The sequence below is a fragment of the Pagrus pagrus genome (assembly GCF_965226575.1).
Source record: "Pagrus pagrus genome assembly, chromosome: 11".
Classification (NCBI taxonomy): domain Eukaryota; kingdom Metazoa; phylum Chordata; class Actinopteri; order Spariformes; family Sparidae; genus Pagrus; species Pagrus pagrus.
Genome location: NC_140195.1, coordinates 13,000,159 through 13,026,034, shown reverse-complemented (window position 1 = coordinate 13,026,034; position 25,876 = coordinate 13,000,159). Strand labels below are relative to the sequence as shown.

The 25,876-nt window shown below is 43.2% G+C and overlaps 1 protein-coding gene across 1 annotated transcript in view; it reads left to right on the top strand.

The window, feature by feature from the left end:
- The window catches only part of LOC311264901 (uncharacterized protein), a 43,521-nt gene that overhangs the window by 11,843 nt on the left and 5,802 nt on the right, over nucleotides 1-25,876 (top strand). Inside the window, exons 2-8 of the mRNA XM_084366105.1 lie at nucleotides 17,969-18,182; nucleotides 19,756-19,810; nucleotides 19,975-20,065; nucleotides 20,163-20,593; nucleotides 21,067-21,231; nucleotides 22,541-22,702; nucleotides 25,156-25,290. Of these exons, the coding sequence (XP_084222231.1) occupies nucleotides 18,049-18,182; nucleotides 19,756-19,810; nucleotides 19,975-20,065; nucleotides 20,163-20,593; nucleotides 21,067-21,231; nucleotides 22,541-22,702; nucleotides 25,156-25,290 (1,173 nt within the window). The 5' untranslated portion in view covers nucleotides 17,969-18,048. The remainder of the gene's footprint in view (nucleotides 1-17,968; nucleotides 18,183-19,755; nucleotides 19,811-19,974; nucleotides 20,066-20,162; nucleotides 20,594-21,066; nucleotides 21,232-22,540; nucleotides 22,703-25,155; nucleotides 25,291-25,876) is intronic.

The window sequence follows — 25,876 nt, the reverse complement described above, 5'->3', positions numbered from 1 at the left end:
TACAGTAGATGATGGTAGGCACCTTTGAGGTTGATTTGCGATCTGCCGATGAACACAAAGAAAAAAATTAGACTAGGACAAGAAGAAGAACATGTGATTGTCAGTGTGGATGGTTTCTACAGTTTCAGAGGAATACAACACAATTGCAATTTGCGACACATGTCCCACAGGGGTTTAGAGAGGAGGGGAAAAGTCTACAAGTTCTAATATAAGCAGAGCTGTGGAATATCATCAAGTCACATACTGAAGGTAAGGAGCTTCTTTTAAATTGATAAATGTTCTATTTTTGGTTATTTTATTGGTATTATCCATAAGAAGCAGGTAATTACAGGTTAGCGGTATCGGCTGAAGAAATCCCAAACTATTAATAATCTGAATGTGCAAAATAACTAAAAATTAGCAACTAAAGTTTTTTAAATAACTGCAGGGGAGTTGTAAATGTTTATCATTTCTAAATATCGGTTATTGTTCTCCTTGATTACTAATAATTGCTATCGGTGTTGGCCCTGAAAAATCGTACCAGTTGATCAGTAATAAGAAACTGAAAATCTTTAGGTTTCGGACTGTTGGTTGGGCAAAACAAAACATTTGAAGATGTCAACTTGTGCTATAGGAAATTATAAAGTATAGTCGAGAGATGAATCAATAATAAACATCATGATAATCTGTAGTTAGTAACTCTAAATCCAGGTATATAGCTACTGTATACAGTACATGCATACACCATGAACATATAGCTAATGAAAGATAGTTCAGCTGGATGCTGATATCAGCTTGTACAGGACCTGACAAAAACAAGCAGCAGGATTTTGAATTACAATTGTTATTACTCTGGCTGTGGTTGAAGCCTGTGATTCAGTTGAATTAATCACTAAAGACATCCAACATTCATGCTTTGCTGTTGAGTTCAACAATGGTGGAAACAGCATCTCTCTCTGCTTTGTGAACCCAGTTTGTGAACAGTTCTGAATCGGGTCTGCTGTGAGCTGCAACAAATACCCAGAGCATTGAGACTGAAGAGCATCGCATTGACAGTCAGTCCAACCACAGTAAATATGCCATTCTTCACATCCAACACCACTCAACCAGGAAAGTAACATAAAATAATGATATTCTAACTAATACGGCTTTTCAGCTTTAAACACCACGTATCATTTCCAGTGCAGCAGCAGGCATTTCGGCTGGATCACATTAGTCATCTGCGACTTTTTCACCAAGTCAGAGGCTGTGCGTAGTGTAATGGATGAGCAGGCGTAGTAACTTGGCAGTTTCTGTGCTAGAGTGGAGGTGTAAGGTAGGTGGCCTTGGACAAGAAGTGTAAAGAAAGGCAGCATGAGTCACCTAGAGAAGAGCCTGCATACTCCATTGAGAAGCAACCCACAGAGCTCTCCCTGCTGTCTGCTCTCCATCTGCGCTGCCGTGTAGGATAGTCAGAGAAGGAGAGAGAAAGGCGGCGAGATGGCAAACGTGCATGTGGGTTAACATTTTCAGAATTCACCTGGGGTAATGGTTTTTCCACAAGCCGCCATTGTTGAGGCTGACCCGGCTTTTAAGACTGAATCAAATCGATGGCTCCCTCCGTCTGAGGCTGGGAGGAGCGGGGCAGCCTCGCTCTGTCTGCACGGCCACGATAACACTGCTCAATGGGCACTAACCACCTTTCAAATGGAAATGGAATATCCAGTGAAAATTGGACACAGTCATCTGGATGGTACTTAGTGCTGGAATCCTGAATGGTAGATAGTAGCGTGACTGTTGAAGGGTGTGTCGCGCTTTGGCTTTGTTGTGTCAAGAGAAATCGAGGTTCACGTTGTGCTTTCCGAAGGGCTCGCTCAAACGAACACACTAACAGTAAATGTGTTGCATATTGAGGCATGTAAGATTGGATGCAAGCTTGCAAGTGCAGAGAGTGACTCACCCAAAACTACGGGGGCGTGTGCCACAGACTGTATGCTAACTTACAGTATACACTCATCACAGTTCCAGTTCATTCTTCCAGTGTCTCCCCCATTCTCTCTCTCTCTCTCCCTCCATGTCTGCTCCCCCCCCCCCATCCCTCATTAGCTTGCTTGCAAACACACATGCACACCCTGACAAACTCAGGCTGAAGGGGGGAGGATTCATAAATTGCTGACATAGAAGGCGAATGCTGTGATCAGATTGAGTACCGGCTCTGTCCTGTAAAACCCCCGGGGAACGGTTTAAAATAAATCACTCATGGATTCTGCCTGCCCTAAAGATTAAAGCGGAGGGAAGTGCGTGTGAATGCATGTGTGCGTCTTAAATGAGATGGCTAAGTTTGTCTGCACTGTATGTGTGGGCGTGTACAGTTACATGCGCTGTCTGCGTGAGAGTTACAGACTGTAAAGCTAATGAAAAGAGCAACCGGGCGGGTGTGCTGTGGTAAATGGATGCATGGAAGTGTTGACATGTGTAACTGCTCCAATCGGCTCGCCGGAGTTGTCCTCGGGGAAATAAGGGCAGCGGCACGAGCAGAGATAGACTGCCAGTGACAAAGAGTTATGTGTCTGCCATACATGGGCACATTTTCACTTGTTTCAAGTGAAAGATTGATGTTGCTAGACGCAACAAATGTGCTAAATGTGCAGATATGGAAAAAATGTTCTTATAAATTCTGTTGCATGCAGATAGACCAATTATCGAGGCCAATATTCAGCATTTTTTCGTTAATTGGCGTCAGTGTTCTTTGTGTCCGTTTGCAAATAAAATAAATTAATTTACTTACTTTTCTGCCCGTAGCATGGATGTCTAATGAGACAAGGTCACAGCATTCATCATTCCTATGAAAGCTCTGCGGTGCAGGAAGCTAAAAAAGCCCGACTTCCTAGGTATTCCGTGTTGTGTGGCCCATAGAGCATGCTAACCCGAGACCGGCTAACTTAAATGGGGATAAAAAGAAAAAAATGTAATCATGCAGCTCTTCTAGACTTTACTTATGATAGTGAAACAAGTCATTTCGCAGGGGTTGAGACGCTCAAATAAATGTATCCACCGTTTTACAGACGCTTCTCTCCCAATTAAAGCTTATGGGAAAAAGTCTTTTTGGGTCCCAGTGTCCCACGTGACGCTGTAATAACATGGTTTGACCACTGCGAATGCTGACTCCAAAGACTGGCGCTCTTCCTGGATGCTTGGTCTGTAGTCACCGCTTTGTGTCCTCACTCAATGTCCCGCCCACAACACCATCTGATTGGTTACATGTCACAAGTACTAGCCTATAAACACTGAAATCTGAATCTGCAAAGTAATTGGTAACTAAAGTTGACGACCTTAGGTTCTCAAATAAATGGAGTTCAATGGAGTGGAAGTACAAAGTAGCAGGAAATGGTAATACTAAAGTACCTCAAAATTGTACTTGTTCGAAATTTTGACACAAATATCTTCGATTTTACTACAAATGTATGCCGGTTATCGGTCTCCTTTATTACTTATATTCGGTATCGTATCGGCATCGGACCTGAAAAAAACATTGGTCAATCACTAGTTGTACACATGTATCTATGTGTGTTTATCTGTGTGTGTTTCTGTGTGTGCGTGCATGTAAACGGGTTTAAATCTTCCCTGTCTAATAGTTTGTTCAGAGCTGTCTGTGTACATGTAATCGTCCTTAATTACATGTACAGCGTGTGCATATGTGGACACGTGTTTGTGTCCGTAGGCCATGTTTGTGTGCAGTGTGTTTGTTCAGGACCTCCCAGGACTCCATATGGTGTCAGGGGTGATAAATGTGCTCTAGGGGCACCACTCAGCAGCTGTTTGCGGACAAACGGCAGCACACACGGATCCGTGGCCTTTATACTCTGCTGAGTAAAGGTCTGTGGGCGTCTACCACAAACCCAACACGTACCGTTCAGTCCGCCAACTCCGTTGTGGCTTTAAATCCACCCGGGTCACCACCTCATTCACATATCTCGCTGATTCTCTCTCTTCTACCGTCGCGTCTTGCGTTTCCGTGCTTATTGTTGAAACAATGTCTGGCTGAAAGGTAATGAAAAAAACAATGTGTGAGATGCTGTGTGTGTGAGAATAATAACAAGTACGCGGCATCAATAACTGACTTATACTTTAGTGTCAGACCACAGGAGCACGACTGCACAAGGTGCATGAAAAGTCCTCCTTGTGCAGGAAGGTTGAACGCCACGGTAGCTGAGTTTCAGTTTTGCTGGTAATTCAAAAAGTATTTTTCTTTGTAACAGTTTATTGAGCTAGAGAGGATTGTAAAGGTGCACAGTTGGCTTAGAGAGAAGATAAGGGAACTAATTCCTTCCCTCTTCTCCCTCTGCTCTTTGATCCTCACCTCCCGCTTCATATCTCTTTGATTGCCATGTTTATGACAGCTCCTTTTCCTTCTCCCCGTCTTCTCCTTTCCTACTGTGTGGCCTGGCATGTCAGCAGTTCATCTGCTGTTGGAGGTCTTCTCGCACACGCGCACACGCACGTACAGATGCATACATACTGTAGACATGCACACGTGGAACACACACCCTGAGCAAGACACTGCCCCCCCCCCCCCTCCTTATAGAGGTAAAGTGAGTGCACCAGCATCCGCAATGAATAATTGAGTTATCTGGCTCCGCGCAGAAATAGCAATCTCCCCACACAAGTGTGAAAACATTATTCGCCACCCGAGACCTGGGAACTGCCATGTGGGTCCGCACGTGTGTGTGTGTGTGTGTGTGTGTGTTTCTGTTTGTGCCATCTTGTTTGACTTCTGTGTTTTTATTTTATGTGAACATTTAATCCTGAAGTCATCAGTTGTTGTGCTAAAAACAGAAACCTAACAAGGCCACAGTGCAAAAATACCCTTAAAAACGGAAAGAGCGAAATATTTGCAAATTTAAAAAAAAAAAAAAGAAGAGCACATAAACGAGTCCCCCGTCACATCTTTTTTTCATCCACTCGAGTTGTGATTTCGAGTCCTGTGGGCTGACATAAATGATTTGTGGGAGAGCGTGTGACTGCGAGATGCTTTTGAGTCCATCTTGAGCAAAAGAAATGTATTAGTTTTTGATCACATAAAACACACAGCTTGAAGCATAGAAAATGTGTCTTATGTATATATTGAGGTAATTTATTGGGTACATCTGTACAATCCAACACAATCGTGAAGCCTATGATGGACTTTCTGAGAATAATGTGACGCTGTGATCATTTTCAAGGTGGGTCTGTTGTGTTGCATGAAATGTGCTTTTAATAATTTGTCCATCTCTCAAGTAAGAGTACAGTTACATTACTATTACTATTACATGACTTATATTTCTAAACAACTAAAACTTCTGATACAAAAATAATACAGTGCAAAGTATTCTTCTCAAAGTCTCAAACTACTCAGAGTATTAGTTACTTTTTAACCGTTAATGTTTAATGTATTATCAATAGCAGACATTCAGTCAAAGGGGTTTCTGTTTCTCCAAATCTTTTCTGCTCAGTGGTCATCATCACCTCTCCAAACCTGCGCCTGCTGCAATCAAAGGTTGAGAGATTCATTCAAATTGTACTCTGTACTCAATTAAAAGTAGATGTAATTAGTTACTTCCACCCCTGCAGGGAAGTACGTGCCTTTATTTTGTTTATCTAATCGTACAATATGTTAATATTTAAAGGAAAATAACTCTTCTTTAGTGTAAATTGACATTTTTCCTGCAAATGTGCCGCGAGTCCTCCATATTAAACAGTTTCAAATAAACTGCCAATGCTATGAAGAGTGAGACCTATTTTTACAGCCCCGCTTGACTGTGATGACAGCACCTCGGGAGATTATCATAGCTGCTTAAATCCTCCTAACTAGTGTTATTCGCAGAGCTTAGGAATTCTGTCTGTCTCCGCAAAGACTGACCTGATGTAAATCAGCTACGAGGCCTGCCACACACTCTCCATGTGAGCGACTCCCAGGAGCCCTCTGAAGCAATCCGAACGGTGACACGACAAAGCTGAGGGAGCAGAATCACAGCAAACTGACAAATAAGGCCAAATCTGACAGGCATATCCTCAGAGCAGCTCCACAGTTTGACAGATCCTTCAGCGGAGGAGCACGAGCCAACGCCCTGCACAGCAGCAACGTTCATTAATGCTATTTCATAACACTACAGTAGAAACCCTCGCATAGTAGCAAGGCTGCGTGGAATAATGAACCCATGTTCACACGCCGGATATGGCACAGGAAGATATTACTGTACGGTATAACTGTCAAGTGAGGTTAGTGGGTGTCCGCAGCCAAAGGTAGCCTGTTAGTCCTCTGTTTAGTGCAGTAACGTGGGCTCGGTAGTGGATGCAACCAGCTGTTAGGTCTAAAAGCTCCGTTATGGGGAGACGGTAGCAGATTAAACAGCAATCCCACTGATCCAGCCCACACACTTACCCCTCCCCACGCCCCTTCCCCTCCCTCAAACACACACACACATCCATCACGGCAAGGAGGTGCTTCTCTGAGTGACCATTGCTAGGCTGTGATGTTAAAGAGGATCTGGTCTGTACGTGTGACAGCCTGCTGCCATAATAGGTAACAAACCTGGAGAGGGGGTGAGGATGAGACAGAGGCTGACTGTGTGGGGTTAAATCTGGGGCATGCTGTCCTGGGATGGACAGCTTCAACAGATGCCAGTGTGGATGTGGCGGTACGGGAAAGGATGATCCTGACATTATAAAGACACTTGAGATGCTAGTAAAAGACGAGGACAGAGCGCGCCGTGAGCAAAAATGGTAGTCCCCTGCGTCATCGTGCAGTTATGAAAGTGTTTGTCTGACAGCATACTTGCACAGGCGTTCGTACTGCTGCATGTTTTACTGAGATTTAGCAACAGTGCACAGTTTCAGGCTAAAAGAAGCGAGCTTCAGGCCTGTGGTCTTTGCTCCCTCTGTGTTTCTGACAGGGTTAAGAGTCTTTAGCGTGGAAATCGTCATTAATCTGCTCTGCACAGACGAGTCTGGCAAAGCTGGGAATATCAAAACATATAGGGAGAAGTCTCCCTGGATCATTTGAAATCCTGTTTGGATGTTTCACTACATTGCAGCTGAGAGTTTGAGCCATTCCTGCGCCCGCTTTTCTGCGTCTGTCTCACTCTTTCTTTTGTTCTGGTGTTTTCCTCTCTCCTCTCTCTTTCTCTGTCTTTCTCCTTCTCCGACGCTCTCGCTGTGACTTCTTTCTCTCTAGTCCGCCTGTCTCTTTCTCGCTTCTCCTCTTTTTGGTGCTAGCTGGGGGATTGGGAGGGTTCCTCCAAATTGGCACACAGATGAATAATGCATCTAAAGCAAAAGCACAGAGCTGGGGTTGGATATATCTGTCTGTCAGACTCTTTCTCTGTATTACAGTTATGTCGGGAGTTAGGCTGATACTTCAGAGGAGACAAAAGATGCTCATCGCTCGTCACCCGGCTTCCCATTTACTTTTCCCTCTGTCATTAGCTCATTTTCAGCAAACCTGCTTGTGCATGGTAACAGTGCACGGTGGGTGTCATGTAACTTGCACACTGAAACATGCTGTGCAAGAATCTTGGATTTTGGAAGTTTTTCAAGGAGGCTACTGGTTGTTTTGGCTACGACACACATACATAATGCATGTGTGGGATTTTGATTTCATTTGATTTTCTGTCGCCGCATGCATGAATTTCTGTGTGTGTGTGTGTGTGTGTGTGTGTGTGTTGTGCATATTTCTCGCTATTCCCAAACTGCAGCGTTAAAAAGCAAACTGCACTCGTGAGCACAAGCTCACAGTAGCACCATCATTAAAGTAATGAGCAGGAAGTTAGCACCGAAGTCAACCATAAACAGGGAGATAGAGAGAGAGCGAGCGAGAACGAGGGAGAGAGAGAGATCCCCAATCCCATAAGGATAAATCTTAAATCCTGAATGTTGCTTCTGACTCATTCTGGTTAATTAAGTCGAGTCAAGTGAGAGGAAAATGGGGTCTCGCCTTGCCTCAGTCTGTAGGATCAGCACTATACTGTATTTGCGGCTTATGAAGTCTCTCACTGGAACTGTCCTCCGTGCACTCAAGAAGCAGAGATAGAACAAACTGTTTCCAGTCTGTTCCTCCTATTTTTTTATTAGCTTGACCCGTGCAGCCTCTTTACACATGGAAATCTCTCACTTCCCCCTCAGGTTTTAAATTTACATACACGCTCAGAGTAAATGTGCCCATTCACCGTTGGTTTTCAGGATATGTATGCTAACAGTTTTATTTGTCACACTTTATCATCTAGCCTCCATTTATGGTAGATGTTATTTTTTTTTGCCTTGCACATCCTGCGCTCAGCGGTTAAAACACACACACATCCACCCTGAATCTCGGAGAAACAAAGAAATCTGTCGAGCAACCTTTGGGATTTTCTTTGTTGTTTCGCGGTGGAAAGATTTCGCCATGCGACACAGGATGAGGCAAACGAGTGAAATGTCAAAAATCCTGTGTAACTCTAAAAATAAAACAACACAAGGGTTGCCATTTGAGGAGATCACAGGAGCTGGATTGGGTGTGGAACAGATAAAACAAACAGCGCTTTATACCCAACAGCAACCGGAGTGGAGCTGCCAACTGTCCTCTGCAGAGAATAGCAGAGAGTGGATTTTACAAATGTTTATGTATTTAACATTTTAAGATTATGAATCTTTTTTTTTTTTTCCCTCCCGGCCTTCATGCCAGATATAAATGTGGCAGACGAACAGCAGGAGTCTTTACATCTGCAAAAACAGCATCACAGTTACATTGCAGGTCCACGTGTAGTCGTATGCAATATAAAGCCTATAATTTATTTACATACACATTACATAATACTTTCTGATGATGCCGTGCAAGTGAAAGTTGCCAAAATGTTGGTCTTAAAGGGGCACTATGTAGTTTTGTAGAAGAAATTCAAACTCAGAATGCTGATAATTGCAATTTTAATGAGGTAATAATACAAACTCACAAATATTAATTTTTTTCCATAACTGAATAAACAAGCTGTTTCTCAGAGGAAAATAAGGTCCCAAGAACACTGCTTGAAGCTAGAAAGGTGGCAGGGTCCGCCACATATAAACAAAGTGAAACAGTGTGGAATTGTGTTGTCCTTTAAGGTCAGTTTGTTATTCAGTTTATTCAGTCATGAAAACGGAGAGAGTTTATTATTTAGTTTGTTGGGCATAAAAACACCATGGCAGTCCCCATTTCAATCAGGAGAGACTCGTCATTTTTTTTCTTTTTCATGAAGATTTATTTCCATGTGTACAAAAGAGAATGAGAAAGTCTTTGGCGGCTAGACTCCATCGTGATGAAGTAATATTTGGGGAGGTGATGAAGCTGTGCGTAGAATTAGAAACCCCCCCAATGGAGTCTGGTGGTGGTGATGGAGGAAGAAGGATCCTGGAGATCTGATGACGGGGGGGAGTTGATTCTACAGATTCAACTACAATTTGAGGTTCTTTTGCTCTACTTGAGCAACAACAAAAGACATATATTTGGCGTGAAGTCGGGACACTTTTTTTGTTTGTGGCGACAGAAACAGGTATTTTAAGCCAAACTGTGATCTTTTCCTCGCCCCGACCAAGTGTTTTTTTTCGTGCCTAAACCTAACCAGAGCATAAGCACAGCGTTGTCATAACATTATACTGAACCTAAAGAAACGTAAAGTTGCAAACATAAAAAAAATGTTAAGTTACAACTTATTCATGGTTTGCAGAAACGTACACTGCCAACATTTATTCTAGCGATTGGGTTGGTACTTTTGATACTTAAGTACATTTAATATCAAAGACTTTTCCTCAAGTACTGGTCGTAGGGGTCATTTGTACTTTTAACACAGTGATATTTGAACACAATATCTCTTTTCGGTAACAGCACTGTCATTTGGAGCTCTGGATACATGGGCCATACATTTGAACCATTTGGCGAATCAGATGAAGTCCCAGTTAGCTGTCAGCTACCCTCAGATTAATTAGTGTCAACTTGGATTCAGCTGCGAGGTTAGCTAACACAATGGCTGGAGAAAAGAGACAAGAGCAAACACGGGCACTTCAATATTTATTTATTTATCACAAGTCTTACCATCATCACAATATTGAACAAACTTTTTTTGCGCTTATCACAGATTTTCCTTATGTCTTGCAGGCACAGAGGCCATAATCATGTGTAATACTCTTGTTTAGAGATAACCCCTCACTTGTCACTTAATACTCTTGCTTCATTAAGAGAAGGATGTTGCCACAAGCTTTGAGCAGACTCCAAATCATATTTGCTTATGAGATTAGAACGTTAGGCCGGGACAAATAGCTGAGCAGGTTATGTTATCTGGATGTGTTATATGACCGCTTGTAACAGGTCACTTTGGGATAGGCACTAAATCGCAAACTGAATTTCCAAGTGGCGGTACAAGGTCTTAGTCCTCAGTATGTGTGCGTGTGTGAGGCTTAGAGATAGGCATTGCCGCTGATGGCTAAAATGTCAGAGGGTTAAGCTGTAACCCCCCTCACGCACACACACACACACACACACACACACACACACACACACACACACACACACACACACACACACACACTGCTACCACCACCACTGCCGCCCTCTCTCTCCCTTTTTTCTCCTCTGTCTCCCCCATCACTCCATGTTGTTATGCACAGTGCAGTGGTGTCCCGCGGGGCCGGAGATTGCCATGGACATGATGTGATTTCTCGTCTCCTCTCAGATGTAATGTGCTGGAGCCCGGGCCTCTGATGAACTTGGCTCGCAGTGTTTGGAACACAAGTCGTCCTCTACACTCCCCTCTTTCTTTCTATCATCGCCATTTATTTCCGTCCATCACAGATTACGTGTGCATCGACGCCTGATCTTCAGATGGCATGATAGATAGAGGGCAGGCTGCTTTACAGGTTGATATCCAGTGACAGGTCGGTGCTGAAGAGGTGATAATTGAAAATATGTCATAGTGCCTGATGAGGATTTTAAGCCTGTAACTGATGAGGTTGCATTGGGCTTAGTTAATTTAATTTATTGAGCAAGAGTTATGCTTCACACTCCCTCACACACACTCATATGCAGTAGTCTTCATATCTCGGCCGTTCACTCCATTGTTGCCCTTGATAATAATCACTTAGTTGGATTTGTCCTAATGTGATGACAGAGACTGAAAGCTGCGCTCAGGAACATGACGGGAACTTATCGGCCTTGTGAATCTCCGGCTACAATTAGGAAAATTGCATGGATGCCGGCTTTGTTAATCCAAAGTGGAGATGGAGAAAGAAGCTTTTTGGGTGAATCTTTACGTGGCATCATGTGTAGGCAGCTTTGGGTGGGAGATACGAAGGGCGGTGACCAGTGAAGTGTGAAGATGAACTGAAGTTTTCTTTTCTCAGGTGAGAAGGAGCACACGGTCATATGGGTCACATTCTGACAGTGGGAAGGTATAAAGCAGGTGTGGTGTGTATTGACGTCGTTTGTCAGCAGAGATGGAGAAAGTGCTCAGATCTTTTACTTAAGTAGAAGTGCTGATTAGGGCTGCACGATATGCTTGAAAATAATCATGATTATCTTGACAGATACTACGATTGGGATATGATTCACGATTAGTGGGGATGATTAATGTTATGATGGTGTGGTTTTGGCTGGGGTCTGTAAGAAAATGTGCTTAACATGTTGAAAGTAAAAGTAGTAAATGTTGAAAAATGTCCCATGTGACAAACAAAATCTCTGCCCACCTGAACGTCTGACAGGTGTGTCAGAAGAAGGAGCAGTTTGATAACAATGAGAGGAACCTCCCTACGCTGTCTCGCTTACTGCTAAATTATTTATTTACACCAGTTTCGATCTGTCAAACTTTCATCAGGTAAGATGCGCACACTGTCTGGCTAAGATATAAGCCAGACAGTGTTGGAAGTTTTTATTGCTGGTTTGTAAAAATCCTGAAAATAGTGAGAAAAGCCGATCACAAGTTCTCTTGGCCTAAAGCGGCACCTTCACAATGCTCGTTTTGTCCAACCAACACTGCCAAATAAAAATAATTGAAAATAAATAAAAATCATTAAGTTTTTAATAATTATTTAATGATTATTGTTTTAAGTTATTAAAACAAATTCTAATTTGTGAAGTGACCTGTAACTAAAGCTGTGAAGCTGTTACTTGTGGTGGGCCAGAAGTAGAAAGTGGCTTAAAAAGAAAATAACTTAACTATTAATATAGCACCTTTCTAAAACAAACTTACAAAGTGTTTACAATAAAAACATATAGTAACAGCAGATTAGACCCAGGGCTTAAGATATAAACAAGATAAAAATGTTAAAGTAATAGTAATACAATCAATTAATTGAGTTTTTAAGAAGAGATTTAAAGGAGGATACTGAGTCAAAGACTCTGTCCAACATGTGATGCGGCTTTTTACTGAAGTCGCTCCTTCCCTCTGTGAGCTGTGTACATTTTCACTTGTGGAGTATCATGCATACTTTGCAAAATGTCAAATACTGTCTGTATGCAAATTAACACCTCCACAACAGTGACACCATAAAACTCTCAGTCATGGTATGTGACAGTGCTACTGCTGAGAAAATACTTACTTCTCTGGAAATTGAGAAGAAAAAAAAAAAAAAGTGAAATGCTAAAAATACAGTTCCGAAGAACAGATTTACATTATGATCCATCAACCCCTTAAGTAGTTACAAAACAAGTTGAGCAGTTGTTGGTCCGCCCAAATCACACAAAAACACACATTTTCTCTTACTCTACCTTGTAGCCATGACGCAGACATTTTCACTTTTCCGTGCTGAGGTTTTGAGATACCCATCTCTGAAAATTCTGTCGCTAATACAAAGGAATGAAGGAAGCTTCGTTCTTGCTGTTCAAGGTTGTGAAAAACAGAAGCATGGTTTTCAAGCTCAGACTGTCAATAGTTTTCATGGGGACTTGTTTCTTAGGTTGAAAGTAATTCCAATTAAAACTGCTCTCAACCTGGCTTGTGGGTTATGTAAGTGAACAACTGGGGCAATACTTCAGAAAGGAGACAGAAAAAGTTGGAGATTTTTCGAAGTTGGTCTTTGTTTTGAGCACAAAGGAGTAAATTCCATTCACCTCCATTGACTTGATGCCAGAAATCTTTGACACATTTCTCAAGTTCGGCTGAAAGTGTAAGAATGTTTTTTTTTTACCTGATCACATAACAGAAACAAGAAATGTTGACATGGATGTCTTAGATATGTTGTTGGTGACCAAGACACACATGGAGTGGGACATTTAAAGCAACATTTTGTAGAAATTGGCATTTTGTGCGATTTGGTGCCCCCCACAGTTTCTGAGTGCGACACCACTGTCGCAAATACACATCCCAGGTCTGTAACAATTTGTCAGATGTAATGTAGGTGCTAACTACAACAAACTCATTACGTCATAAGTGTTATGTGTTGAAACTTGTATCTTGAAGTAAACATGTAGGTAACGCTGTGATCCTACCCTCTCACTGAAGTTACATAGTGCAGAAACAAGTGATGGGGGGGCGGAGTGGCTGAGACAGAGACACCATTCACCCTGTTACACGACACTGTACCGTCAACATGATTCTGAAGCTGATATTTTAAGGTAAAATAGTCACATAATGTTGCTGTAATGGTTTGAACAGGCTGGTGTTCATGACACCCCCTTTCAAATCTGAATACAATCTATTTCAGGGCAAATTACATCACTGATACAGGCAATGTAATATAAAAATTATTTTCCCTGTCTAAAAATACATTTTCATCACAACCATCTGGCAACCCTCGGAAATGTAACTCCCGGCCCCCAGGTTGAGAACCAATGTACTGTATGATGAAGGTCTGTCGGTCTGCATATTCTTCATTCTTATTTTAAGGGACTCTTGTAACAGCGCTTATTATTAGCTCTTCAAACTGGTTTTCTATGTCAGTTAAAATGTAATGACGACAAATCACTTGATGTTAAATTATTCAAATAAGTCAATCAATACTAATTAAATGATCAAACAAGTATTTTGGACTCCATCAATTCCCTGATTTACCCTAATTCCTCTCTTCCACATGCTTCACTGTTGGAATGATTAAGCACTTGATGCACAGATTATTCTCTTTCTTTGCTGCTTGTTGATCAGACGTCAGAGTACCTGTTACCGTCGAGTGTTATAAGAGAGCCTCTCGGTGCACAAAAATGAGAACAGCGGCTGCACAGATTTCTTTAATTTTAGATGACTGTAGGGAATCACCCAAGAAATGCTGAGGTTAACCTTAATATACTTTATATACACTCAGCCTCCCAAAAGCTGCCCAGTTTATTCTTTGTGCAGCGCTCGGCTCTGTTGTTATTACAGTCAGTTCTGACGTTCTGCTTTTTCAGTAAAAATCCATCGCAGACAGAAAGCCAAACCGACATCTTTTGTCTACTGAAAGCATAAAAAATTGATAACAACTCGTGACGTAATTGAAAATGTTACTGTAAATGTAGCCGAAATCAGGTTACGCTTATTTTTAAACCTCAGAGAAATGTCCCACTTTTGAAGATGCGCCGCGATCCGAGAGACCCCAGTAAGAAATCTTCAGAGTCGAACGCATTGTTCACAGAACGGCGTCTCGGTAAATAATTACTCATTTGAATATCTAATTTAACAGATGACACATTAAAACACTGTAATGTGCTTTCATTTGCGCAGGAAAACCAGCATTATGTTATCAGGGTTTGTTGAATCCTGCTACTAGAAAAATCCTTTTGGAGTTAACTGACATGTGATGAGATCAGACAGAATTGGGAATGATAGACTACTTTAAGAAACTGTTACGGGCACAGAGAAATCAAATGAAACGGGGTCTGTTTGAGCTGAGAGCTGGAAATTAAGGATAAAAACCTTTGACTTTCTCAAAAAAAAAAGTTTTAGGGCACATCAAATTTAACTGATTTCTTTTCAACACTGTATTTTGAGCAGTAACTGCGAGTGGAAGCGACAATTAGGCCTGGCCTTTGTTGAGTGCATTGCATAATGAAGAGGCTGAAGAGTCTGTTAAACCCCCCGTTGTACATCTGTGGGTTAAAAGTACGTTGGTTTGACTTTTCGTCGCACAATGATTGCAGTTAGTTTCACAACACAGCAGTCATCGCTGGTGTGCATGTGTTGTGTTCTGTGATCTCAGACTCTCAGAGGAAACCTTCCACCCTGTGGTTGCGCTGCACTGCTGCATCCTGCTCGCTGCTCTGCCAGCTCTGCTGCTTGCATCCGCCCCTCGACGCGTCTTCGCAGCTCTCAGTTTGACCTCATTATCACCATCATTACCATCGGTATTAGTAGCTGCACCCTTCATCGTCATCGTCCTCGTCCCCGACATCTTTATTATAATCACCAGCAGCGAGCAGCAGCAGGCATCGACGGGGCTATCACCGCCGACCGTCATCATTCTCAATATGCTGCTATTATTGTTGTCATCAATTTACTCCTAATGTTCTGAAATGAAGGCAGATGCTGGAACAAACACTCTCGCACCCTAACTGTGTGTCACTGTCGAGCGTGCTGCAGGGGCGTCGTTGGCGTCGCACAGAAAACTGCCTCTCCTCCTCCACGGGCTTGTTCGACACTTGTGAGCTTCACATACTGTTAAGTGCGCTGCTAGACATGTGCTCCCATCCTTCATTGTGTTCGCTGGCGGTTCAGAAGCGCACCCCCTTGTATGTGTTTCTCCTCTGAATATTTCAGAAGGGGGCTGACAAAATGCAGGCAGAAACAGACCGCTGATGACCTCCTTCTCATCGCCTCCTCCTCTTTTTTCCCCCCTCCTTCCCCTCCCTGCGCTCATCGCACATTCTCCCAGGCTTCCCCGCTATTTCTCTCACTGTCTTCATCTTCTTCGTCTCATCACTCTCTTTTCTCTCTTCCCTCCCCCGCTGTTTATCGCACCCTCCCCTCCTCGTTCCTCCTTCGCTTTTTAAGTGCGTTCCCCTCTTCCTCTCCGTCTTCCCCCACGGTGTCTTGCATCTTTTCCCACCTGTCTGTCCTTTCATCCCACTCATTTTGCTCCTGTGTCTCATCACCCGTCTCTTACCCTTCGCTTTCATTCACTCTCTCCCTTGCTCCACGGCGTTGTACTCTGTCTGCCTGCCTGCCTGCCTGCCTGCCTGCCTGCCTGTCTGTCTTTTCCATAAAGGGCTGTCTGAGGCCTCTGCTCTGCTAATTCATTCGCCGTGCATCGCCTCACATATCTGCAGGGTCAGGCAGACAGACAGAGAGAGAGAGAGAGAGAGAGAGGAGGAGGAGGAGGAGGAGGAGGAGAGGAGATCTGGTGGAAGAGAGAGGGAGAGGGACCAAGAAAAGAGGACATGGAAAAAAAAAGATGCAGTTTTATCTCCAAGAAACAGAAAGCCGGAGCCAGATCCTGTGGTGGTGTATTCCACAATCTCTCCCTCTCTCACACACACAATATATACAGTAGCTTGCCATGACCTCCTTCTGCTCACTGCCTGCTTTGTCATTCGGATCCCAGATGTTTAGCTTTCCCTTTTAATCTAATACTTTAACCACATTGCTGCCATTGTCTGTGTTTATAAAGGAATGCATGTCGTGTGTGCATGTGTGTGTGTGTTGTCGTGCCCCTGGGATACGTGCAGAGCAGTGAGCGCAGGTATTGACAACTGTTTTAAATTCCAAATGTCCCGCGCTGATAAGTCAGCAATCGTGAACACATTTGTGCCTCAGCCTGAGCATGTTCTCCGTTCAAGTGGCATTTTGGAGGCTCTACCTCAGCAAGCTCAGACTTAGCCTACTTATAATGTGGATGTTTGCGCTGTGTGATGGAGATTTTACATGTCACTAATGAAAACAGGTCGCACAACACATACTAGGTGAGGACGCACGATGTGGATGTTTTACTGATAACTGTTAATTACCTGTACCCATAAAATAACAGATGATTTCACATCCTTGTATTTTTAAAAGTTCCTAAACTGTAGTTTATATTCCATAGCTCTAGTTAGATATGTTCTTCTTCTTCTTCTTCTTCTTTTTCTTCTCCTGTGTTTATTGGATTGCAAACTCAAAGTAAAGCTGCACTTGTTCAGTCCCCGAAAGCAATTTGTCTTTACATTATCGTCTCTATCAGCTGTAGTTTCACATCCCTAAAACTCGTCTTTATGTAGAGATTAGCTGTTACTACATATGTACACTCGGCGGATGCCAACTAACTGACAAAACTCACATTAGCTTGCTAATATATGACCTGCTTATTTTGCAGAAATATACAGTATGTCAACTGCAACTGTCACATAAATCCAGCGAAGTAGAAATTTCCCCCTCACTGAAATGCATGCAAATCCCCTCAGTGATAATTGTGTCTGAAATGAGTTGAGTGTGTGTGTGTATGTGTGTGTGTGTGTGTGTGTGTGTGTGTGTGAGTGGAGTGGCTGTGGATGGTTTCTTTGCTCTCGTGTTTCAGAGAGGTAGAAAATGAGGTGTAAGAGAGGTGAGAGCGCTACCTTGTTTGTAGCGCAACACTCGCTACAATATGTACCACTGTTTAAAAAATTGAAAATCTTGTTTTGAGCGTTTGAACCGCTGTTAATTGGAGGAAAAAAGACGACGTACTGCCAGGAAATGTGTAGCAGCAGTGGATCTGGTCCTTCTGTCAGTGAGACACTACTCTGGGGAGCTCAGTAGGTTTTTCCTGTTTAAACTAACACAAGAATCTCTCTGGCTAGTCAAACGAATGTTACGGTATCATTTTGATCTTTTTTTAACAACAAAAAGAAATAGTGTGATGAAACCTTTTTCGTGCCGGCTGCCTTGTAAGGTGTTCTATTTTCTGTGCATTATTCTCCCAGTGAGTCAAAAATAGAAACTGATATGTCAGAAAGAGACAGTGACAAAAAGCCAGAGGCAAACCGAGCGCGCACACACCGTTTCACACCTCGCTCTCTGCAGCATTTCTTCGGTTTGCTCTTATCTCTCATGTCACTCATATGTTGTACTTTTTGTTTCTCTTCTTCCTTCCACCGCTCGCATGTCTGCAGGTTTTCCTGAGCAGACGGTCCGTGCGGCAGAGTTCGAGCTCGAGTGGAAGTGAGTGAGTTAGCGAGAGGGAGTGGGTGTCATGGATGACAGGGGCGGAACAAATGTCGAGGACCCGAGTACCTATCAAAACTTGCTGCTCCTGGGAGCCATCGCAGCAGCATCCGCCTTCGTGGTCACCATCCTGATTGTCCTCGTCTGTGTTGGCTGCCAAAGGTAAGAGGACGGTCACATGACTTACAAACAAGTAGAGGGCTGACTGAAATTTAAAAAAAAAAAAAGGGAACAGCCAGAGGTTCATCATCTCTGCTGCCAGCGTTCTGTGCCCTCCCGGATCACTCTCATCATCCACTCCTCCTTTTATGTCTCCTTACTTCTTCTGAACTCTTCTCCTCCCTTCTTACTCCTCCCTTCACCCGTCCTCTCCGTCTCTTTTATCCCCCGCCTTGAGTGGAGTGGCAGTAATGAATGTTAATGGCTGCGAGTGTCAGATCAGATGAAATGATGTTTACAGGACACAGAGGAGACAGGCCAGGCCGAGGAGTCAGAGCTGCCTCGCGTCACCCCTCTTAAGCTGACTCCTCAGCAGGCAAAAGCAATGGAGCACCCCGCGGTTTAAAGAAGGATCAGACTCTGAGCCAGGCAAGAGCAATGGAACAGCCCAGGGTTTTTTTTTTTTTTTCTCTTTTCAGAACCCTCAGGGACCAATCAGAGGCTGCACTGTGGCTTTGTTGCCATGGGATACACAGATAAGGATGTAGAGAAATGTCAAAGCAGCTCATGTCATGGAAGTAAAATCACACAATTGTTAAGATCTAAAGAGTGAAATATGTGCCTCCGACTAGATGTCGGCAATGTAGGGGAGCCGAGCGTTCAGTAGTTCGCCAGTTCACTTTGTCATGTACAAATACCATCAATTCTTTATTACTATTGATTGAAGACCCCTCCTGCTCTGGTTATTTTAGATTCCGAGGATTACAGTAGATATCTTATTATATTATAATCTAAAATAAAATAATTGATTCAGTTCTTTATATTTCTTCATGACATTTTTACCTTGAGCCCCCTCCTGTGCCATGTTATTATGAACACTCCGAGGGGAGCTCTCTTCGCCTTCTCGTGGTCCCCTTGGGGTATGATGGCCATATGCTTGTACGAATGAGTTCGAGCTCACTGGAGGAGTCAAACGGCGAGCTCCAGTAACGTGGATCTCACACAACTGACTGCGGTACTTCTTTCATTGTCGAGCAGCTTGTGTAATTAGATGACATACATGTAGGTTTCCTGCACCTGTTTGCAAAACCAGAAATGCTATTTTCTGCAACATTGAGTTTTTGCAGCTCGCATTATTTGAGAGGCAGAGAACGAGGCGGGCGGGTAGAGCAATTCTCACGTTCACACCTGCACTCGAGAGCGTCTCACTTCATCTCTCTCTCACCATATCAACCGTTTCCTATAGCTACCGACAGCTCCAGGGATCCGCGTAACACTACACTACATGCATTTGTTGAACATGATGGAAAGTGCACAATAACAACAAATTATGAGTTGGCTTGGTCTTATCTTGAAGAGAAAAGAAAAAGTGAAGGACATCCTCCGCCTTGGCAAAAATCCTGAGTCACGCTCCGCTCGCTGTTTGACTGGGCTCTTGTTATTAACCAAGGACTTTTATGCCCCAACCAGGGTTGGATGCTGATAGTATCTATCTGCTCTGAGCGTGTCTATGTTCTCTCTCTCTCTCTGTCCACCGGCTCCCATTGACCTTCCTCACTTTGATGTTTGATGTCAGAAAAAGCAAGAGCAAGCACCCCCCAGCCGGAGAGAAAGGGACATCTGTAAATATGGTGAGACATGCTTTCATTTTACTCCCTCTCACTCCCCCCAAGTCTTCATCTTCTTCTGCTCTTTGCCATGTGAGCTTTCTCTCCCTGGAAAACTGGTTCCACACAGATTCACATACATGTTGTGTTGGCATGCCTGTATTAACCTGTCCATGTGTCTGTGACAGCAGGGCACCCTTCGACATCCTAAACTGAACTCCATGAGCAAATCTGACACCAGGCTGCATGAGATCAACCGCTTCCCCTGCAATGGAAACTGTAAGTTATGAGTGACAGTTTGTATGTGACAATATATGATATACAACCCTGAGCTGTTACTATTTCAGTCCTCCTCCTCCTCCTCCTCTCTGTGCAGCTGTTAGTAAGAGCCGTCCGGCCAGTATGGACCTCCTGCTCCTCCACAGTCGGCGCTCTCAGACAGACCTGAGGCCCTCCCATGGGCGCCAGCTACCCCAGATCCCCACCAGTCCCCAAGGATCTGGCCAAGGGGGAGGAGGGGAAGCAGGAGGAGATGTGGGAGGAGGAGGGGGAGGAGGAGGAGGAGGCGGAGGAGGAGGAGGGGAGGCTAGAGACCACACCTACACAGAGGTGGGCATACGGAACAACCCCACCCCGACCCACTGCCTGGATGACGGCTTGTATGAAAGTGTAGGTGTCCGGGAAGGTGACGCAGGCCCCAAGGTTCCCGCCGCCCCTCCACCGACATCGACGAACACTCCGGCTCCAATCAGAGCTGCCCAAAGCCCCCCAGCTCAAGCCAATGGAGCTCGCAACGGGAACGGAAATGTACGTACATACACACAGATCCATATCTGAAAAACTGCACTATGATCTGAATGTGAGGCATTTCACACACATCCAGAGATTTACATTTATCAGACAGAAACTCTCTACAAGGGAGCACTACTCTGTCCTTACTAAACAGGTCCCACACATGCTCACCTGTGCTAAGCTGTACCTGCAGATGTAGACATGTTACCTTGCAGGCAATTAGTGCAGTGTAATTAGTGTGTAGGCAATTAACAACTGTAACAGTATGTTTTCTTTTGCGTGTAGTTTGCATGAAGATGGCATGCATCATCAGCTTGTTTATGTAGGTAAGAAGCGCTGGAGCTGCAGATGTGCAGTTTCAATGACATTAGCTTTGGGCCTTGCTTAGAGTGTTCTGCATCAAGTTCTGCGTCTTTGTATTTGTGTCTGTAACTGACGTCTCTGTTAACACAAAAACTGGTTTGTATCTTTGTCTTTATTTGTCACAGGGTGGCAGAGGGAACGGCAGAGGGAACGGCGCCATTAACGGACCGATGACAGGAAGAGGTAATGGTGCGAGTGGGGTCAACAGGTCCCCTCTGTCCTCCGTCAACTCCCTGGCCATCCAAGAGCCGACTGCAGCTGAGTATGCCTCCATAAGGAAGTTCAGAAAGGTAAATTATTACCGAACATGCCATTTTTATCAAGGTTATCCAGATGGTGACTTAAGATGAAAAAAAAAAATACACACATAGGAGAAGTTATCCTTTCAAACATGCATTGACTGTTGTAAAAGGGTTTGCGTTAATCCAAAACAATATTTCCTAAACCCCCACATTTTAGTTCCTTGAAGCTAACCATAAAGCGACAGCAACAGCAAATTAAAAGAAACAAAAAAACAAGGGAACTCAGTTTAAAAATAATAAGCGAACAGTATAACAATATGCTCCAAGTTGAAGGCACACCCAAGTCTCCTGAGTGTCCTATACTTAACACACTAAGCCGAACTAACCCTAGCCCTCGGCTTGCTGCAGGTGCTGACCTTGTAAGTTGAAATGAAGATCCCGGAGCAACATTAATTATGATGTTCCAGGACAAACATTATTATGAGTCATGACATGGCAACAGCGTGATTCGTCAGTTGCAATGATGGTCCTGGAACAACATTAATTATGGTGTTCAAAGGATACCAACACGGTGATATCAGATACACCCCCATAACATCATAAAACAAATAATGAGAGAATCATCCACTGATGTTTTGACATTTCTGAAAGGTAATTTCTTTCTTTTTGATGATAATAAATGAAGTCTCTGGGTGTTTGAACTGTTGGACTGAGGGTTGGACAAAACCAGCCAATTTAAAGACGTCACTTTGGACCTTTTACACAGTTTCTTTTACATTTTATACACTAAACAATAAATAGGTTTATCATGAAAATATTCAGCAGATTATTCTATATTGAAAATAATCTTTAGTGGCAGCTGTAGTGACAAAGTAGGTGTTCGTGTGATGTTGAACAGTCTGAAGAAGCCTGCTCTGATTGATACGATCAGCTGTGGTTAGAAAGTATTGCAACATGTAACTTGTCAGTGGCACGGGGTGGAGACAAGAGACCGCAAGCAATCAAAAAACTAACAACAACAACCCAAGGCTCCTGTAATTAGCTTTTGCAGATTTTGTCTATACTTGCCATACATCTTAAGAAGAATAGTTAAAGTTAGGATCATGTGTGCACTAGGTGGAGTGGTCCAGTGATTGCTAAACCTTCAAACTGCACACAGAGATTTGTCTGGCTCCAAAAAATAAGAAAAATAGTCAAATTCATGTGCACATATTTGCTTTTAGGTAAAATATATGGAAGAAAAATATCTAATATCAACTTGTAATGTCCCGTTTATCTTGATTATGTGGATTTCCTGCTGTGTTCTCTGACTGATAGTGTTGTATGTAATGCTTTCACTGGTGACTCAACACATCAGGTTGACAAGACTAACAGGAAGGAAAATAACGGTGCCGACAGCCAGTCAGACAGCCAGTCGAGTGTGAGTGATTCACCCTCTACAGCTCCGCCTCCGCTCCATCGCAGTCAGGAGTTTCCACGCAAACCACTGGAGCCGTTCCACCTGCACTCCTTCCCAAAGGTAAAGAAATCATTGGATCGATATGATTCGCAACATCCTCGTGGGTTGTATTACCCAACCAGCCATTTTAGCAAACTGCAAGTCTGTGTGTGTACCACCAGAGGGCACTGTCCACAAACAAACAACTCTTTACAGTCACACTTGAGGATGGATATTATTTTAGTCTCCTGATTCTTCTCACTGTTTTTACCACACACAATGTAATCATCGTCAGTGTTTATGTGTATGTGCAAAATAACCGACATTATTTGCTCAAGTCTTTAAGATTTTGTCTTCTGTTTGAATGTTTTAAACTAGGCTTGAACCATGTGCAAAAAATAATACTGGGATTATTTTGACAGATATTGAGATCGCACTATGAGTCACGATTGTGTGTCCCTGTGAGGCCACGATGCTTCATTTATAATGTTATGCTGTGACACATTTGACCTTTATTAAAACAAATTGCAGCTCCTGCGATTTCAATTTTGCACTTGGCCATATTACGATTTCAATTTTATTTCAATTATTATTTCGCGCTCTATTATAATCACATAATAGAGCTGTATGTGCCAGCTGTGTTTATAAACAGTCAAGGCCACAGTTTAGGGAAATAGAGGGACAATGATCGGATAGTACTCAGCCTTTCCTGTGGGATAGCTGGCACACATATCCATTTTTCATGAATGTGTGTATGGTTATGTTCGAGTGTGTGTGTGCGTGAGTGTGTGTGTGTGTTTGGCAGAGCGTAGAACAGGTGACTGTCTTTTGTATTTGTGATTTAAGCAGAGTGATAATGACGTTTAAACAGTTGTGTCTTAGCCGTGGACATCAGCCCAGTTGTTGACCTGCACTTTTAATCTGTTCTTGCTAAATCCTTGATATTGTGTGTGCATGTTTGTGTCTATGTGTGTGTGTGTGTGTGTGTGTGTGTGTGTGTGTGTGTGTGTGAGAGTGTGTGTGTGTGTGTGTGTGTGTGTCTTCCTTCCCTGTGCTTCGCACCACAATATTAGAGTGGCCAGAGTAAAGAGTGGAAGGATGGATTATGTAAGAGCTTGGCAGACTGCCAAGCTGCCTGTGTGTGTGTGTGTGTGTGTGTGTGTGTGTGTGTGTGTTCCTGTTGAAGCTATCAGCAAGTCTATCTAGAAACGGCTAACAGGTAGCCGGCAGCCAGTGTGGGGATAAATAATGTTCCCATATTGAAGCCATTTACTCTGCCCCAGCTTCTATTACTCACCCTCGCTGCACAGGAGGAGCATATAAAAGCTTAATCATCCTCGGTCGCATGTGCACACACCACTACATTCTTTCTAATTGGTTGCTAATTGGTTTTGATCACCAGCAGTGATAAAACATTTAACAAGAGCAGTTAGGTTTGTTTGGTTATTGTTTTATTATGAAGTCCATTTTATATAAGGCAGCCATTTCTTTCTTTTTTTCAGAAAAGGATCACATATGCCTGCTTCATAACAGAGGAATACCTCTACTAGAAGGGTTAAATATGGGTTATGTCTTTGCAGCGTCAGTCTGTCATCAGGATATGTTTGACTGAATATATTTGCATAAAAGCAACTGATTAACCGCTGCTGAAAATAACAACTGAGCAGGCGTTCCTTGACACAAGATGGCTCGCATAATCCAACAAGCCATCTAATAATTAGCTTGAATGTTTTTTTAAGCATCATTGTTTTTGTAAAGATACAGACTCAGGCATCATTTCCAACACCCACTCACTTTTTTACAGTGCCACTTGCTGAGTCGTTTGTTTGGATCACGTTATGAAAGCCGGAGAGCAAAAAAGAAGTACAACGCCAGATTGGTGTTGTGTCGAATAACTTTTTTTTAATTTTTTTAAAAAAGCTTAAGAAGTGAAACTTTTATGAATATAACCTTCCAAGTCCATAATTCTGATTACAGTGGTATTGATCACATTTGGTAAAAGCAGTCCACATTAATCCCACAGTGCAAGTGTGACATCCATACATCTGACCTTCAAAACAAATGGACTCCCTCTCTCTCTCTCTCTCTCTCTCTCTCTCTCACACATGCACAGTTCGCCCACGCTGTGCAACATGGTCACTGTTTACCTATTGAGCAAACACAGCAAATGAAAACTTCCACAACTCAAACAGACAAACACACACAGAATAAGAAAAAAAAAAAAGAAAGAAAAATCCACACACACTGTCAGGCGCAACACAACTTTCCTCAACTTACAATAACATATTAATCGCGATATAGCCCCGCATTCATTTGATAAACGCCACCAGAAGGAGTCATAAAGTAGTGGAAAAAGTGAAGTTAAAAAATAGTGGTAAAAATAGAGGAAAAAGAGGAAGTGAAACGATACATTTCAGATTTTATATTTCATCTCGTCTCCAGTGTAACAACATGTATAATTGTGTGATTAATTTTTTCACACGGATCACAATCACATTACTTTCCTGAGCTCACCAATTGATTTTGATTACCAGGAGGCAGTGTTCATGGGCAACGGGGAGCAGTACATCTGGAAGCCTCCAGAGGAAGAAGAAATCATCACCTTACACCCGCCTCCACTCCGCGGAGAGAATGGGCAGGGGCACCCGTCACCCCCGACCGCAAAGGAGGTAGTGTGTAAATGTGTGTGTGGGACCACTGTACAGGGGACTGGAACTGACAGACAGATGGACAGACGGACAGGTCTCTGATTTGTGACTGCTGTGTTTACCGACCGGGGCGCCCATTTGATTCATAACACCGTTGCCCTGTGACCCGCCTGTCATACAACGTTTCTGCTTACAGCCCAGAGATTGCGTTACACGGATCCAGCACCCCCCAACCCCCTGCCTGACCCCTGACCCCAACCTCCCAGCCCCCCACTCTTCTATCTGTCTCCAATGCTCAACTCACCAGACAAATCACCTGCTGCCAAATGATTTAGTATCATTTTACATTCATAGAGATGTTTGTTAAAGGTTAGCCTCTTGTGCCTCATCAGGCTACGCAGACAGAATGTGATCAGCCCTGACTGTGGGCTACAAACTGACCTAGAAAAAATAAATAAATAAATAAATAAATAAATATGTATGTATATATATGTATATATATATATAGTCCCTAAGCCACTGTTGAGCCACTGTTGGCTGCAGTATGTGGAGATAAAGGGGTTAAGTCTGCTGTTTGGCTCATGAGTTTAACTCCTCCTCTGCAAAT